The sequence below is a fragment of the Pleuronectes platessa genome, chromosome 7, assembly GCF_947347685.1.
Source record: "Pleuronectes platessa chromosome 7, fPlePla1.1, whole genome shotgun sequence".
Classification (NCBI taxonomy): domain Eukaryota; kingdom Metazoa; phylum Chordata; class Actinopteri; order Pleuronectiformes; family Pleuronectidae; genus Pleuronectes; species Pleuronectes platessa.
The window spans coordinates 20,410,166-20,423,843 of NC_070632.1; the positions used below are offsets into that span (position 1 = coordinate 20,410,166).

At 40.7% G+C, this 13,678-nt stretch overlaps 1 protein-coding gene across 4 annotated transcripts; it reads left to right on the top strand.

Annotated features, from left to right (window-relative positions):
* The first annotated feature begins 1,129 nt into the window (after nt 1-1,129).
* Nucleotides 1,130-13,157, top strand: parvg (parvin, gamma). 4 transcript variants are annotated; one of them, XM_053427298.1, is made up of 14 exons: nt 1,130-1,355; nt 1,827-1,915; nt 2,066-2,170; nt 3,866-3,930; nt 4,576-4,678; nt 4,842-4,985; nt 6,367-6,482; nt 6,602-6,663; nt 6,749-6,783; nt 6,898-6,959; nt 7,894-7,962; nt 8,051-8,152; nt 9,266-9,338; nt 11,775-13,157. In XM_053427298.1, the coding sequence occupies exons 3-14, from the start codon at nt 2,107-2,109 to the stop codon at nt 11,846-11,848; spliced, it is 969 nt and encodes a 322-aa protein (XP_053283273.1). In that variant the 5' UTR covers nt 1,130-1,355; nt 1,827-1,915; nt 2,066-2,106; the 3' UTR covers nt 11,849-13,157. The 4 variants fall into 4 exon arrangements, with proteins under 4 accessions (XP_053283273.1, XP_053283270.1, XP_053283271.1 ...); XM_053427295.1 differs by having other exon boundaries at nt 1,131-1,355; nt 2,051-2,170; XM_053427296.1 differs by lacking the exon at nt 1,827-1,915 and having other exon boundaries at nt 1,131-1,355; nt 2,051-2,170.
* The last annotated feature ends 521 nt before the right edge of the window (nt 13,158-13,678 follow it).

Sequence of the window (13,678 nt, forward strand, 5' to 3'; positions counted from 1 at the left end):
TAAAATAGAACTATATAGGAACAATAAGACACAAGACACAATGACGATTACAAAAAGATTGCAGGCAGTGCACAAAACTTAAGGCAGTCAGTACATCCACTGGTGATGTAGTGTACAAAGTTAGCTATTTATACTGAAACTGTTTTTGAGTAACTGAGGAAACTGCAAACTGTTCCTCTTTACCCTGAACTGTGCAGGCCACATCCCAGGCCTTATTTACAAGCTGCTCCTGCTGCCTTCTGCCTTTAGTGCGGCGTGTTCTCGTCCTCCCAGGAGAAAGGTCAGAGTACCCTCATATGGACCGGCCTTTCAGAGTATGTCCCCGGGGAAGCCTGGAACCCACAGTGCCACCTGGAGACTTGCTTGGATGCATTTTAGAGCCAGACTGAATTATTACGAGTGGATAAGTCAATCCAGACTGGGCCAGCACTGGATGTCTCACCCCTGTTTGTTTGATCAAGATATAAATGCCTGGAATCAAACAGAAGGAGAATTTCATCTCATCCCGTACTTGTGTGAGAGGTTTGATTTGCTTTGGCTTTCGAGCGAGATTGGCTTTGGAACTGGCAATTCCTGCAATTTGGGTTTAGCTAAAGTAATTATGGGCTTATTTTAGGCCTTTATTTTCTTGTCTCTTCCCTTTGTTGCTATGGTAACCCTCCACATCCACCAAATTGCCCCTTTTGTATGGCAGATGGGAGGTCCTTCTTCTTTTCTTCAACAAGGCCAGCGCGCACAAGCACAGAAAGCTTGTTGTTTGGTTGTCCCTGTCTCTCTATCCATTTCTTCCCACTGTTGCTGTGTGTGTGTCTGTGTGTGTCTTTGTGTGTGTGTGTGTCTGTGTTAATCGGAGAACGGGGAGACCAGATGACAGCAAACGGATCCGGCCGGTCACAGATGGAGACGTGTGAGTCGAGCCTGAGTTGCTGAGACCTCCAAATGTCACGTTTCTCTCGGCACCTCCTGAAGTGTGGGTTTTTCAAACAATACATTTGTATCCCAAAGAGTCCTCCTTCTTCAGATCCCCTTGACAAATGCTTATTATCAAAGTCTCGAACGCGGAACGCTTCACAGAACATAAACGCCCTTATCAGAGAACGCCCTGCTGCAAAAGCCTGTACCGAGGAAGTGCTACCTTCTTGTCAGCCACATCCTCTTATTTGAGCTTCCTTCTTTTGGACCCATGTGATTTGCTATCAAAGCCGTGCACGGTTTGAAATGGAGTGCACGAGAGCTTCCATTCAGATTGAGCACAGCGTTTCATATCAGTGTTTTGACAGTTTGTGGATTTGACATCAGTAAAGGATCTCTGTGCAGCTGAAGTCACCTGATTCTGTGAAGTCAGAGAGCTGAAGGTAAGCTCATTCAAGCTCATTCAGACTTCTTGTCTATGACCGTGTTTGAAAGTTACTGTCGACACCAGAAAAAGGAAGCCACACTCACATAAAACACAGAGAGAGAGAGAGAGAGAGAGATAGTAGAGAAAAAAAGCATTTGTCGTCTCAACAGTTTGACACGCTCCAGGTCACGGCTGCTCTGTCAGCCGGCGTTACTTTGTGTTTGCTTAGCTCCATCCAGACCATGTGATTCAACGTGTTCAGAGGGGAGAGGTGGTGCAGCCCCTGCAAATCTGCGGGGATCAACAGTGCTCTGCTTGAACCGTTATTTGTGCCGATCGAAAACCAAGAGAAAAGGAAGTTTAGAAACTAAACATCCTTGTCTCTTAAGTTGACTGCGTTTCAGTTGGCTTCTCTGCTTCTCTGGGTTTTTCTGAAAGTTAAAACGTCCTCCAGTCACAATAAAAAAAATCCTTTCACACCACACAGGGTCGGAAATTGGACGGACAAAACGTTCTGTCAGTGCAATCACTGCTTCCGCCTCTGGTCAGTGTGTGACTCCTCTGCAGCAGATAAAGGTAGAAACAAAACTTACAGAGGCCCTGCTGAGCAAGACAGCGAGAGAGAGAGAGAGAGAGAGAGAGAGAGACTCTCTGGCTCTTCATCCTGCTGTGTTTAATTCCAAGCGCTTCCTCTTCTCTCGGTGTGCACAGCTGACTCTTCTGCAGGTTTGTTTTCGGACAGGTAGAACTCGTCTTGAGGAGGACTGATGGAGGCGGACATCTTTGACTCTCACAGAGAAGAGCACCCTGTGGACGCTGAGTATTTCCAGGGTGTGTATGCATTTACTGAGCTGCTGAGTATCCTGTCACAGGATTCACTTGTTCACCTGTTAAATCAATCTGTCTTTACAATTTGTCTTTACACCACGGCAAACCATACTGTTATGACGTGGACATTTCAATATTTATATATCAGAACCAGGAGAAGGTGTTAATTATTAATCCAGCCTCAGTGTGAATGTGGAACAGACTAAATATTAGACACACCATAACGTCTGTGTTCATTCAACAGTACAACAACATGCAGTGACAACAACATGCATTACAGAACATTATAACCTCCATTACGGAGAAATATATGTAAATCTGTTGTTACTTTTTATTTGGTGTGCCTAATAAACAGGCCACTGAGTGTGTTTTTCTAACCATCACAGTCACTGGTGTCCAATAGTTTCTCTTTAACATCTGTTAGTTCCCATCTGCTCTAAACACGACACTGACATTCTCTATGTTGTGAGTTGTTGCAGTTGACTTAGGCAAACTGTTGTGTAATTACACTTCCTGCAGCCAGTGAAAAACATCAGCATTCATTTGTGTTTCTGTGCAGCTCATGAATTGAAATAGCTTTTGTTTCTAACCACTTCCTGAGGGAAATATCTGCTTCTTCAAAAGCTCAGTTCTCCAGCGAGCTCAGCTGCAGCGGGTCACTGTGTATGTGAGACAGTCTCTGGGTTTATCTGAGCTGTTTGTGAGAACACAGCTGACTGCATCTGGAAACAAGACTGCTGAGTGTTGAAAGTCATGTTAAAAAGTAAAGTTGTTCGCTGTGTAATCAAAACAAAGAGCTGAAAGAGGTTAAAAGCTCTTTGTATCTATTATTTACATTGTAAAAATGATAAGGCCATATAAATATATTTAAATTATTATTTAATTTGATAATTATTCAATCAAATTAATTAATACAAACTTTAAATTTGAGACTTAATATAATAAAGTTGTTAAAATAAAATGATGCTCAGCAGTTTCACTCCTGGAATCAAAATCTGGAACCAATCTCATTGTTTCTTGACAAACTATGAAACCCATTAAATAACACAATGACATAACCAATGACAGTCTTACAGTCGACCTCTACCACACACTTCCTCCTCAATAAAAGAGGCAACTTCCTCCAAGTCCATTTGTTTCTTTCTTTAGAATAGAGACAATTTCTAACATAATCTTTTCAAAGTCGGATTGTACGATGACATTGTACCGATGAGCCAAAACTTTGCAGATTTCACTATTTGTGAAACGTAAGTCCAACTTAACAAGAGGCTCCATATTTCTCATTTTAATGAAGGCGACAGACCTGTTGATGACCACCCGTCTGAAATGACCCATAGCCCCAAATTACAACTTCTTTCTAACAAAATTACAACTTTATTCTCAAAATCTCAGGGTTTCCTTTTCCTCAAATGGCCCTACCAACGTTTTGTATACTTGTTCAACTGGTTTTGACACTAAAACATCTCTTTGATGATAAGTGTAATGAATTGAACAAGTCCTGCACATTTCATCACTCTGCTATTTGGATTTCATATAGTATAGAAGTTAAAGTGAATCAATGTCTGACTGGACAAATACGATTGAAACGTGGTCAGTGTAAATGTAAACCATACCTGTACAGTAGCATAGGAGCTTCATCTTACAGTCACAACCCTGATGAGGTATAAATAACAGTGCAGGTTGTTTATCTTCACACAGGAGAGAAGAGGAAGCTGATTCAGCCGAAGTCTCTAAAAGACCCCGACCTTGAGAAGCTGAAGCAGGTAAGAGAGGACTTCCTGTTATCTACAGACAGACCTCTGTCTCTCTGTCCTGCATTCAACATTGACTGTGACACACATCCAACACTTCCTGCATGTCTTTAGTGAGCTGGAAAATCCTACAGGGAAAATACATTATAGAGCCTGCATGTATGTGTGTGCAGTGAGGAGCATGAATAATATCTGATGCAGGGCGGGGAAAAAAAAAAGGTGGAAGGATCAATGAAACTTTAATGAGCACAATTATCAGAGATGATGGGAGACAGATGAGAACAGCAGTGAGCAGCAGACAGTCGCCTGGATCCGACTTTAAAACACATTTTGATTGGAAAGGATAGCAGCTCAAAGTGTTTGTGTGAGTGGCAATGCATGAGTAAATAGCCCAATATAAGCCTGGCAGGTGTAATATGTCTAATAAAATATCATTATTTTTATAATATAATTTTCAGGGGGAAGCACAGAGTGCGTGGCGTCATTTTCCATCTACCTCAGCCTCATATCATCTCTGAAAATAGATTAGAAAGGATTTTTTTTTTTAAATGAGGGATTCATGCTGGTTTTCATCTGCTGCATTGGGAACAGAACATGTGTGAGAGGGGATGAGGGTGTTTGATGTATCTGGCTGTTTGATGAATTGTGTCTTGTTAGGCATTAGTTGATTGGATCAATGGGACTTTGAAACCGGAGCACATCGTGGTTCAGAGTCTGCAGGAGGATCTGTACGATGGACTGGTGCTTCATCATCTGCTGGGTGAGTTGATGCACATTTGTATGAGATCACATTTAACACTAACACACTTTCACTTATTAATTAGACCATTCAAAACTAACGAGTGTTTTTCCTAAACTCTGAAAGCTCAAATATCAACAGCACACGTCTGACCTTGCAAATAATCATTTCCTGGTTTCTCCAGCCACGTTGGCCGACGTGCATCTGCCTGTGGAGGAGTTAGCGTTGACCAGTGCCGCTCAGATACGCAAGCTGGAACTGATCCTGGAGGAGTTGGACAGGAGGCTGGGCCCGCAGGACGGCAGCCAGATCAAATGGAACATCCAACGTGAGTCATACAAATTCACTGGCCTCCACCAGCGAAGCAACAAGTGAACAAATGTTCGGTCCTGGCAACGCTCTCTCATTAGAACAGGATTTGGTGCTAAAGCTCGAGAGTCCCGTGTTAGTTTGGACCATCTGAGGGGGGTTACGGTGAGGATAAATTGTGCAAACGTTTGGATATGCTGTTTTAATTGTCTCTCAGTTGATTATTTACTAGTGCTGGTTATGGTAGCAAAGAAATCATTCATAACCACAACAATTGTGACTGAGAATTTCAATCCAGTCCAGCATCTCTGGTTGCTCAGTTGATTTTCTTCTTCTGGATCGTGTGACTAAACACCGTCACCTGATAGGACAATAAAGATACCCAGATAATTGATTGATTTTAAATCATGCTTTCTGAATTTCAACAATCCAACTCCAACAACTTGGTGCTTCGATCTTATTTTGAGATACAAAAACAGACCAGATGATTCCGAGCAGCTTGAAAACACTATAGATTTTTCCAATTTGTTACTTTATTTTGGGAATTGCTTCGTTCTAAATGGATGGAAAACAGGGAGATTCAAACCGAATGATTTCAGGCAGATTTTGAGAGATGGCAAAAAAATGCTTCTCTCTTCAAATTCTGTGGTAGTTCAATTTCACCATATTGATCCGGTAGCACCCATGTTTTGCTGGTGCCTTGAACAACACAGTGAAAACTCTGAGCAGCATCAACAACAGAGCAGTAACTGATGTATTCATTTACAGTGTCTCGATCAACTCAAGTTGCTCTAATAAACTTCTCTGCTGTCAAAAGAGGGACAATAATCAACATGTTGTTTTGTAAAAGGATCATTACTGAATAATCACAGTCAGTAATAATCATGCTGACAAAAATACTACATAGTGTGAGTTGAGTTCTAGACCAAGTGAAATGTGGCACAGATAAAAAGCTGTTCTAAGTATATCTGGAGTTGTAACAGCTCCAAACTCCACCACTAATAATAACAAAAGGTATAAAGAGGTACAGTAATCCTAAAGTATAAACATTAAATGCAAAAGCTGTTTATTGCTGTGGCTCAGGAGTTGGAGCAGATGGTCCACTAACCAGAAGGGCGATGGTTTGAACCTCTCTAGTCTGCTTGCCGAAGGGTCCCTGGGCAACATACTGAACCCTAAACTGCCTCAAGCTGTATGACTGTGTGTGTGAATGGGTGAATGTGACTTCTGCTGTAAAACACTATGAGTGGTCAATAAAATAGAAAAGTGCTAGAGGCAGCTTTTTACCATAAAAATAAAAAACAAGGTTTGATTTTGGGGATTTCATGAAAATGTCCATGATATATCAGTACTTGTTTGTGTGTGTGTGTATGTTGTGGCTTCTGTTGTTTGTCTGTCAGTCATCCACAACAAAGACCTTCTGGCGACGATTCATTTGCTGGTTGCCATGGTGAGATGTTTCCAGCCTGAACTGGATTTGCCATCGAATGTGACGGTTGAAGTCGTGTCACTGGAAGTGAGTTTCAACACGAGCTGTAGCACTTCTGTCTTCACTGCATCATATCGTGAATCTAGTCCTTTATGCACCTTGTGGACTCTCTGTTAAATTATGGTAAACTTTAATTTGCCTTGCAGGTCAACATTGGTGGAATCAAATCCGACGTACAGACAGAAGTCCTGACAGGTGATCGGCCGAAGTAAGTAGACTTCTGTCCTGTGAGGTTCTGTGGAAGAGGAGAACAACTCACAGTTCAGCTCATATATTTTTGGCTTCTCCAACAGCAACACAGGCTCCGACTCCCTCAGCAGTACTGAAAGTGAGTACGAGTGGTCAGAGGCTGAGTCGGTGCCACCATCTTGACTGTCATCCAAACAGCATTACAGCCGACAATGACCTAACACACGTCTCTGTCTGCTGTCTGCTCTCCCAGGGGAAGATCCCATTGAACAACTGCTGAGGCTGGAGGCTCACAAGGTCAACACGGTGAAGAAGGTATAAAACTGAGAGGAGAAGTGCTGAAGTAGTTTAGGGTTTTAACTCTCATCCCAGCTGACACAAAGAGCTGTGAGCTTAACTTTGACTTGCAATACAAAGCCTGTGAATGTGGGTTAACAATACGGACCAGATATGTAGGGAGCTATGTTTTTTTATGATTTTTTTTTAATTAATCCGTTTATACATCTTTAAAATATCAAAATAGTCAAGTCTGTCCAGTATAATCTTCACAGCCCAGAATGACATCTTACTTGTCTTGGTTTAGTGTACTCGAGCTTCAAATGTTTATATTCAGAAACATTCCCAGAACATGTTGTAAATGGACCAGATGGTTTTCTTAACTTTTGTTATTGTCCAGGGCTTCATTATAGTCACAGTCCTAAATGGCTTTTTCAAGTTTTTTTCTTTTGTTTTTTTGAGTTTTCTTTGAATGTAAAAGTTCTGTAAGGTTAAAAGCCATTGGTGCCGTGACTAAGGTAGCTCCTCTGTTCCTGAATCTCACATGACATAAGTCCCCACCATTTGCATAATGCAGACCGAGCAGCCAGACTGTCACGCCCCGTAACAAAAGCCAGGTAAATCAAGGCCGACCTTGGCTGTGTCTTAATTCAGGGGCAGCTTCCTTCGGAGGATGTGGTCTACCCGTCTAGGAAAGGAAAGAGATGAGTTCTCTGAAAACTGCTGCATGTAAACCCAAACCCAAATTAAAATCAAGAATATGTCCGCAATACTTCTCCTTCCAGTAAATGTATTTCAAATTGACCAACATGTCTTTTAAGTAACTCGGCAAGTTTTTAAATTAGTTGAGGGTTTATTTACAGTTTTTTTGCTCATTTATTAATTGACTAATTGAATGCACTGAAGTCGCCAGATGCTCAAAATGTCATCAAAATAAGTTGAAGTTGTATTAATTAAATCCTTTTATTTTCAGGCAATTTTACACTTTGTCAACCAGACCATGTCGTCGATGGGTCTGCAGGTCTCTGAACTGGACAAACAGGTGATAAGAGAAGCAGCAGCTGGAAACAAAGAATAGTAAACCACTCCCCCCCCAGATGATTTCACCTCCTGCGTTTGTCTGTGCATAGTTTGCCGATGGCGTCATCCTGCTGCTGATGATTGGACAGTTAGAAGGCTTCTTCATCCCACTCTGTGACTTCAACCTGACCCCTGTCAATCACTCCGAGATGGTACGGACACGTCATTGCAGAGACGTGGTAGAGTTCTACTGGACAGCCACACTCGCGTACACGCACACACACACACACACACACACACACACACATACACGCACACTTCATCATCATCGTCATTATTCTGCTCGCAGATGATATGTTTTTAATATTTGATTCATTTATTTATCAAAAAAATATCACGTAAAAGATAAATGACCAATTTCAGTCAGAATTCACTTATGCTGATATTTTATTAAAATGAAGACATACACACAATCCATTAATCAAATTCAGCTAATTGAATTTCCCTGTGAGCTCTGTTGATAATGAGCTACAGAACTGAAACCTGATCCAAAATCATGCCCATTACATTCAATTATGTGGTACAATTAATATTTTACTATCCCCGTGATAAAAGTAGATGCATAATTAGTACTGAGTCATGGCTCACTAAAATTCTATCTTTACTGTAGGATACAATAGGAGGAGTCAATGAAAAAGTTATGACTCATGTGATGAGCTTGTGACTTATTGTACAGAGACATTTGGACAGTTCTTATTAGACTTCTAAATTCCTTAAAAACTTAAAAAATCTCTGGCTATAAACATATTATATATAAGCTTAATCAGCATGAATATTGGATTCTAGAAATATATTAAATCTGGCAGTTTTAACATCACACAACCCTAAAATAATCACTAGGGATCTTTGAATTAAAACTATAGACCTACTGTATATATTTTATAGATCACTAAATAATTTATCACATGGTATGAATGACGTCACCATAACTTCTTTAAAAGGACATCATATAGTGTAATACATTAAGATTGGCTTCATTATGAATTTTATTTTTACAATACAAGTACAATGGTTAGGACTGTTGTCTCAAAGTTACTGGTTGGAGTCCTGGTTTGGTGAATGTCTTTCTGTGGGGAGTTTGTTTGTTTGCATGTGAGGCTGAGACTCAAAGATAATTCAGATATTATTATATCTATTATTATATCTGGTATTGAAATATACAAGTAACAGATTGTATCTGAGTTAGTTGGGTGATCCTCATATTTGTTAAATGGCTCAAATCAAAAGGTGATTATCTGTTGGACCTGTTTGTCTCTTATCTTCAGCTGCACAATGTGACCTTGGCCCTCGACCTCCTGAATGATACAGGCCTGACTCTGTCCAGTGTTAAACCACAAGGTGAGAAAGATCACTGTTTGCTCGTTGCTCACAAAACACACACACGCACAGACACTCTAAGATCTAGCTTGAATTAAAATGCCAGGCACAGAGGATGAGAAAACTAAAACAGACGTTCCGTGAGTAAAATGATTGTTACAGGAAAAACAGCGGAGCCTCGAGACGACAGCGTCAAACTAATTCAGATGAGATCCTCTATCAGGAGCATCTGTCAGAGTGATGGGGAAATGCCAGAGTCTGTTTGTGTGGCAGGTGAGGAGGGGGATCGCTCTGGTAGTTTGACTCAATCTCAGCTGCCTGGCGGAGTGTGGGTCGGAGAGTGTTTCGGAGGGAAAGGTGAAATTGCTTGCGGAATATAAATGAGTGCGTTGGGTGTCTCCATGAGTATCACTGCGGATGATTGGCTGAGTCCGAGGTCATCATCTTTCATTTAGAAGAGCAGCAAGAGAGACGGTCCCAAGGGGACGATGTTTCTGTGGTGCCTGCCGATACACAGGGATTTAATCTCAACATACACTATCTACTGTGTGTATGTGTGTGTGCGTATGTGTGTGTTTGTCCGCAAGAAGATATGTTTTCTGTATTCATGAGCACTTGAGTTATCAGGCAGATCCCAGAAATAGACTGATTGTATCTGTGCAGTGAAATGTTCACATTTGAGATTGAGAGTGTTTTGCAATTCTGCTTGAAGAATGAAGAACGCCTCAGCTGCTCACACACCTGAACAACCTGGCCGACAAACTCAGACCCGCAAAATCTAAAAACACATTTTTAACAACAGCTTTATTTTGTGTTCTATGTTATTTAGCTTTGCTTCTTTCAGCATTTATAAACAAACTTTTCTTTATGTGAATGGTTGAATTGTAAAATTGTACTAGTTTTATTAATATTTCTTTGTTGTAGCTCAAGAACATGTTTGTTTGCCTCTTCAGCTAAAACCTACAAATCCATGGCATTCAATTTCGCTTCATGGCGGAAAAACAGTAACTATTGCCTCTACCATGTTTGCACCTGTTATCATTTATACCAATTATGCTTACTAGATCACCTGCAAAACGCCCACCAACCAAACAGGCAATCTGTTATAATGCAAACACAATTTATCACTCTTTATTTGGGATCTTATTGAATCAGGCCCTTAGTGAGGATTAACTTCTCGGAACCTCGAGCTTGGAAATGGAGAGATCATGTGAACTGGTTTCAATCCAGTGCAGAACAATACACCAGAGCACATCAACTGAACTCAAAACCAGGAATGAACACAAACAGCCACTACAAGACAAATCATCAGCCAACAGCACTGATGCTCTAGTGGCTGAATGTGAGCATGTCCAAGTAGTCAGTTTTAAAAAACAATGAAGAGCAGAGGCTGCAGAAGGCTGCTTGAACAGCATACACTGTAAAAAATATATTAAAAGTGTAAATGCCATAAATATACAGTAGGTTGCTTTCTTAATAAAACCACATTTAAACCATACATTAATAGAACAGGAATACATCTGTACTCAATTGTTCTATGGTCTTGAATTGTTTTAAAGAAACACACCCCTTTGCTGAAAGAATGTATTTGTATTTTACTGTAATTTGACGATAAGTATTTGGCAACCTCAGAATCGTTTTCATCGTCTTTTTATTGTTTTTTTTTAAATAGAAGAATAACATTGCTTCATGGCTTATACTGAGCTGTACAAAGCCACATACTGGTGCAATGTTTGGTGTCTATAGAGTCAGTCAGTTCAGGAAGAGAAGAGTAAAAGAGAGAGACTATCTCAGTCAGCTACCCACTTGTCTAAGTGTGTGAATCAATCAATAGTAAATGGATCGCCTTCACTTCCCTGCAGATCCATTATTGACAAAATGCTGTATATTCCCCCTCAGCGTCTGTCTCCCTTTCCCGATCACCGAGACGTCCCCACAATGTCAGCTACCGGCCCTACACTATAGCCTGTAATATAAATCCCCGACATGATAAAAGTTAATGTAAGGACGGGCACAATTAATGTCAGCCAGGAGCAAATGACGAATTTAATTGCTTTTTAGTATCTTTTTAATTACCAACATAATTGGTTTGATGGAATAAGGAATCCCAGCACGCAGGGTCTGATACTGGAGCGTGCTGCGTGCAATGATTAGGTTAAAGCGTCATGGAGTCAATCTTCATGTCACACACCTTCACTCTGTGCATCTCACAACGGAGAGTAATTTAGTTGGGGTCTCATCTCACCAAGGACATATTGATTTAATTTCCATCTAATGTTGTTTTCTGTCCCCCTGATCTATGACCTGCGAGGACGGATTGTGAAAATAGTTTGTTTAAGCTAATGTTATAAGCCAATGGTGCTTAATGCATCCTCCTATTCTCACTGTCTCAGTGGCCTTGTGGAAGCTGATGCTGCTTTATGAATATGCGCTGAATGTTTTTCTTGTGTGTGACAGATATTGTCTCTCAGGACGTCAAAGCCACCTTGAAGGTCCTGTACGCCCTGTTCAAGAAGCACAAAGAGAAATGAGAGACGCTCGGAGAGGAGCTCCGGAGCTGGAAGTGCAAAGAGCTGAAGAAAGGTGGTTTGACCAGCTTGTGGTTTCATCTGTCGCAAATACTGTGAATGTTCTTATTCAAAGAGTGACATAAAATTGTGTTGATCCTCTCACCCAAGTTTTTGCAAGAAGCTTAAGTAGCGTTCACCAGTCGACCTAGCATACTGGAGCAGGGTTGATACAAATCTAAGTTAATAGACACACTTTTTACTCACAGTAGCTCTGAGGACCTTTGAAAAGACACAAATATTTTCCAAAAAAATCGAAGAGTTCAAAACAGAGAAAACCAAAGGTACAAATAAACCCATTCAGTTTCAACCAGGTCAATTTGTCAGCACCTAGCGACCCTGTTAGCACCACTTAGCCTTGAACCTGGTCACATAGATCGTTTATAAAGATGAAACAAATGATAGCTCCCAAAAGAGAACCCAAAACGTCTTTTTAAGTCGGCTCCCTTTGTCATGTGATTTAATTGACAACACACAGACACCATCGTCGCCTCATATCATAAACTCTCCCGACCTCTTCGTCGGTGTCTGTGTTAAAATAGGGTGAAATGCCATGATTGAGAGCTGAGATTGACTCACGATTGGTAAATCAAATTGGTAAAAATTTGAAAATCATACGACCTTGATAACGTGGCTCCTTGCCCGAATCTCTGGGTCCAAGTGACGCTATTGGCGCAAGCTAACAGCGTTTGTATCCAGGATATTGGCGGGAATTTGGGGAAACAAGTCTTGTGCTCATTTTGATTTACAGTCTATGGTCACTACGCCAGCAAGCCTACAGCACTGATTACTTTGTAAAATGATGGTGATTCAAACTAAAACTACCAAGCCGGCAAAGTCGTTAACTGTCCAAAAAGCCAAAGCTTGGTTGAGCGTCAGTAGGGTTTTCTATTGATTTGTTTAACTGCAAAATTGTGCTTGCATTTGCCCAAAGTCCGGCTCAGGAGGGCACTGCGTTATTGGCAGTTGTTGTGGACCTGTTGTCTGGAATCAGCTGGTTCAGTGTCCTTGTTTACAAAATGTAAGATTTATTTTGCTTCATATTACATACATTGTGTATTCATTAGTTGATATATTATCGCTGTGCCACCACAAGTAATGTATGATATAATGGGTCTCTTCGATGTTGTTGAAAGCTTAAGGACAATAAACTGTTTACGCAAACCCAATTTAATTTTTTTTAAAGATATTTTTCTTCATGTTCTGAAGTGATACATGGGTCTGGGGTCTTTTTGCTGGAGGCTTTTCAATAAACGATGTTCTTTCTCTGCTCCTTTCCTGTGTTGCTGCCCGCAGTCTGTGACCTCCTCTAGTCTGAATGCTATTGTCATGTATAATAAAAAGTGTATGAATAGTGCAGCACACGGAGGGAAGTACTGAGAATGAAAGACAAAAAAAATTGCTGTGGTTCCATTAAACCGTAATATATAAATTATGTGTTGGATTAAAAAAAAGTTGACCAGATAACGTAATGACCTTGTGTGGTAAGGAAGTGTAGTTAAGAAGAAAGTTAGTTCCAAATAATGATACAAAAAATACAACTGCCTCTCTGGACATTTTGTGTGTGTGTGTGTGTGTGTGTGTGTGTGTGTGTGTGTGTGTGTGTGTGTGTGTGTGTGTGTGTGTGTGTGTTGTGTTTGTGTGTGTATTAGCAAACTGTAGAGTTCATTCTTTGTTTTTGTCTGAAGGTTAATGTATGAAATTTGGGCAACAGCAATAAAGAGCAGCAGCAGACACTTTAACGCTTGTTATTCCCTCCAGTTGTCTTACGGTTGTGACATTCTCACATTAATT

What these genes read in the sequence shown, in the direction of transcription:
- parvg (XM_053427298.1), top strand. Translation starts at nt 2,107, where the DNA reads ATGGAGGCGGACATCTTTGACTCTCACAGAGAAGAGCACCCTGTGGAC. An exon ending in GATCAAATGGAACATCCAAC is followed by an intron (nt 4,986 to 6,366) that starts GTGAGTCATACA and finishes TTTGTCTGTCAG; the next exon opens with TCATCCACAACAAAGACCTT. An exon ending in CTCCCTCAGCAGTACTGAAA is followed by an intron (nt 6,784 to 6,897) that starts GTGAGTACGAGT and finishes CTGCTCTCCCAG; the next exon opens with GGGAAGATCCCATTGAACAA.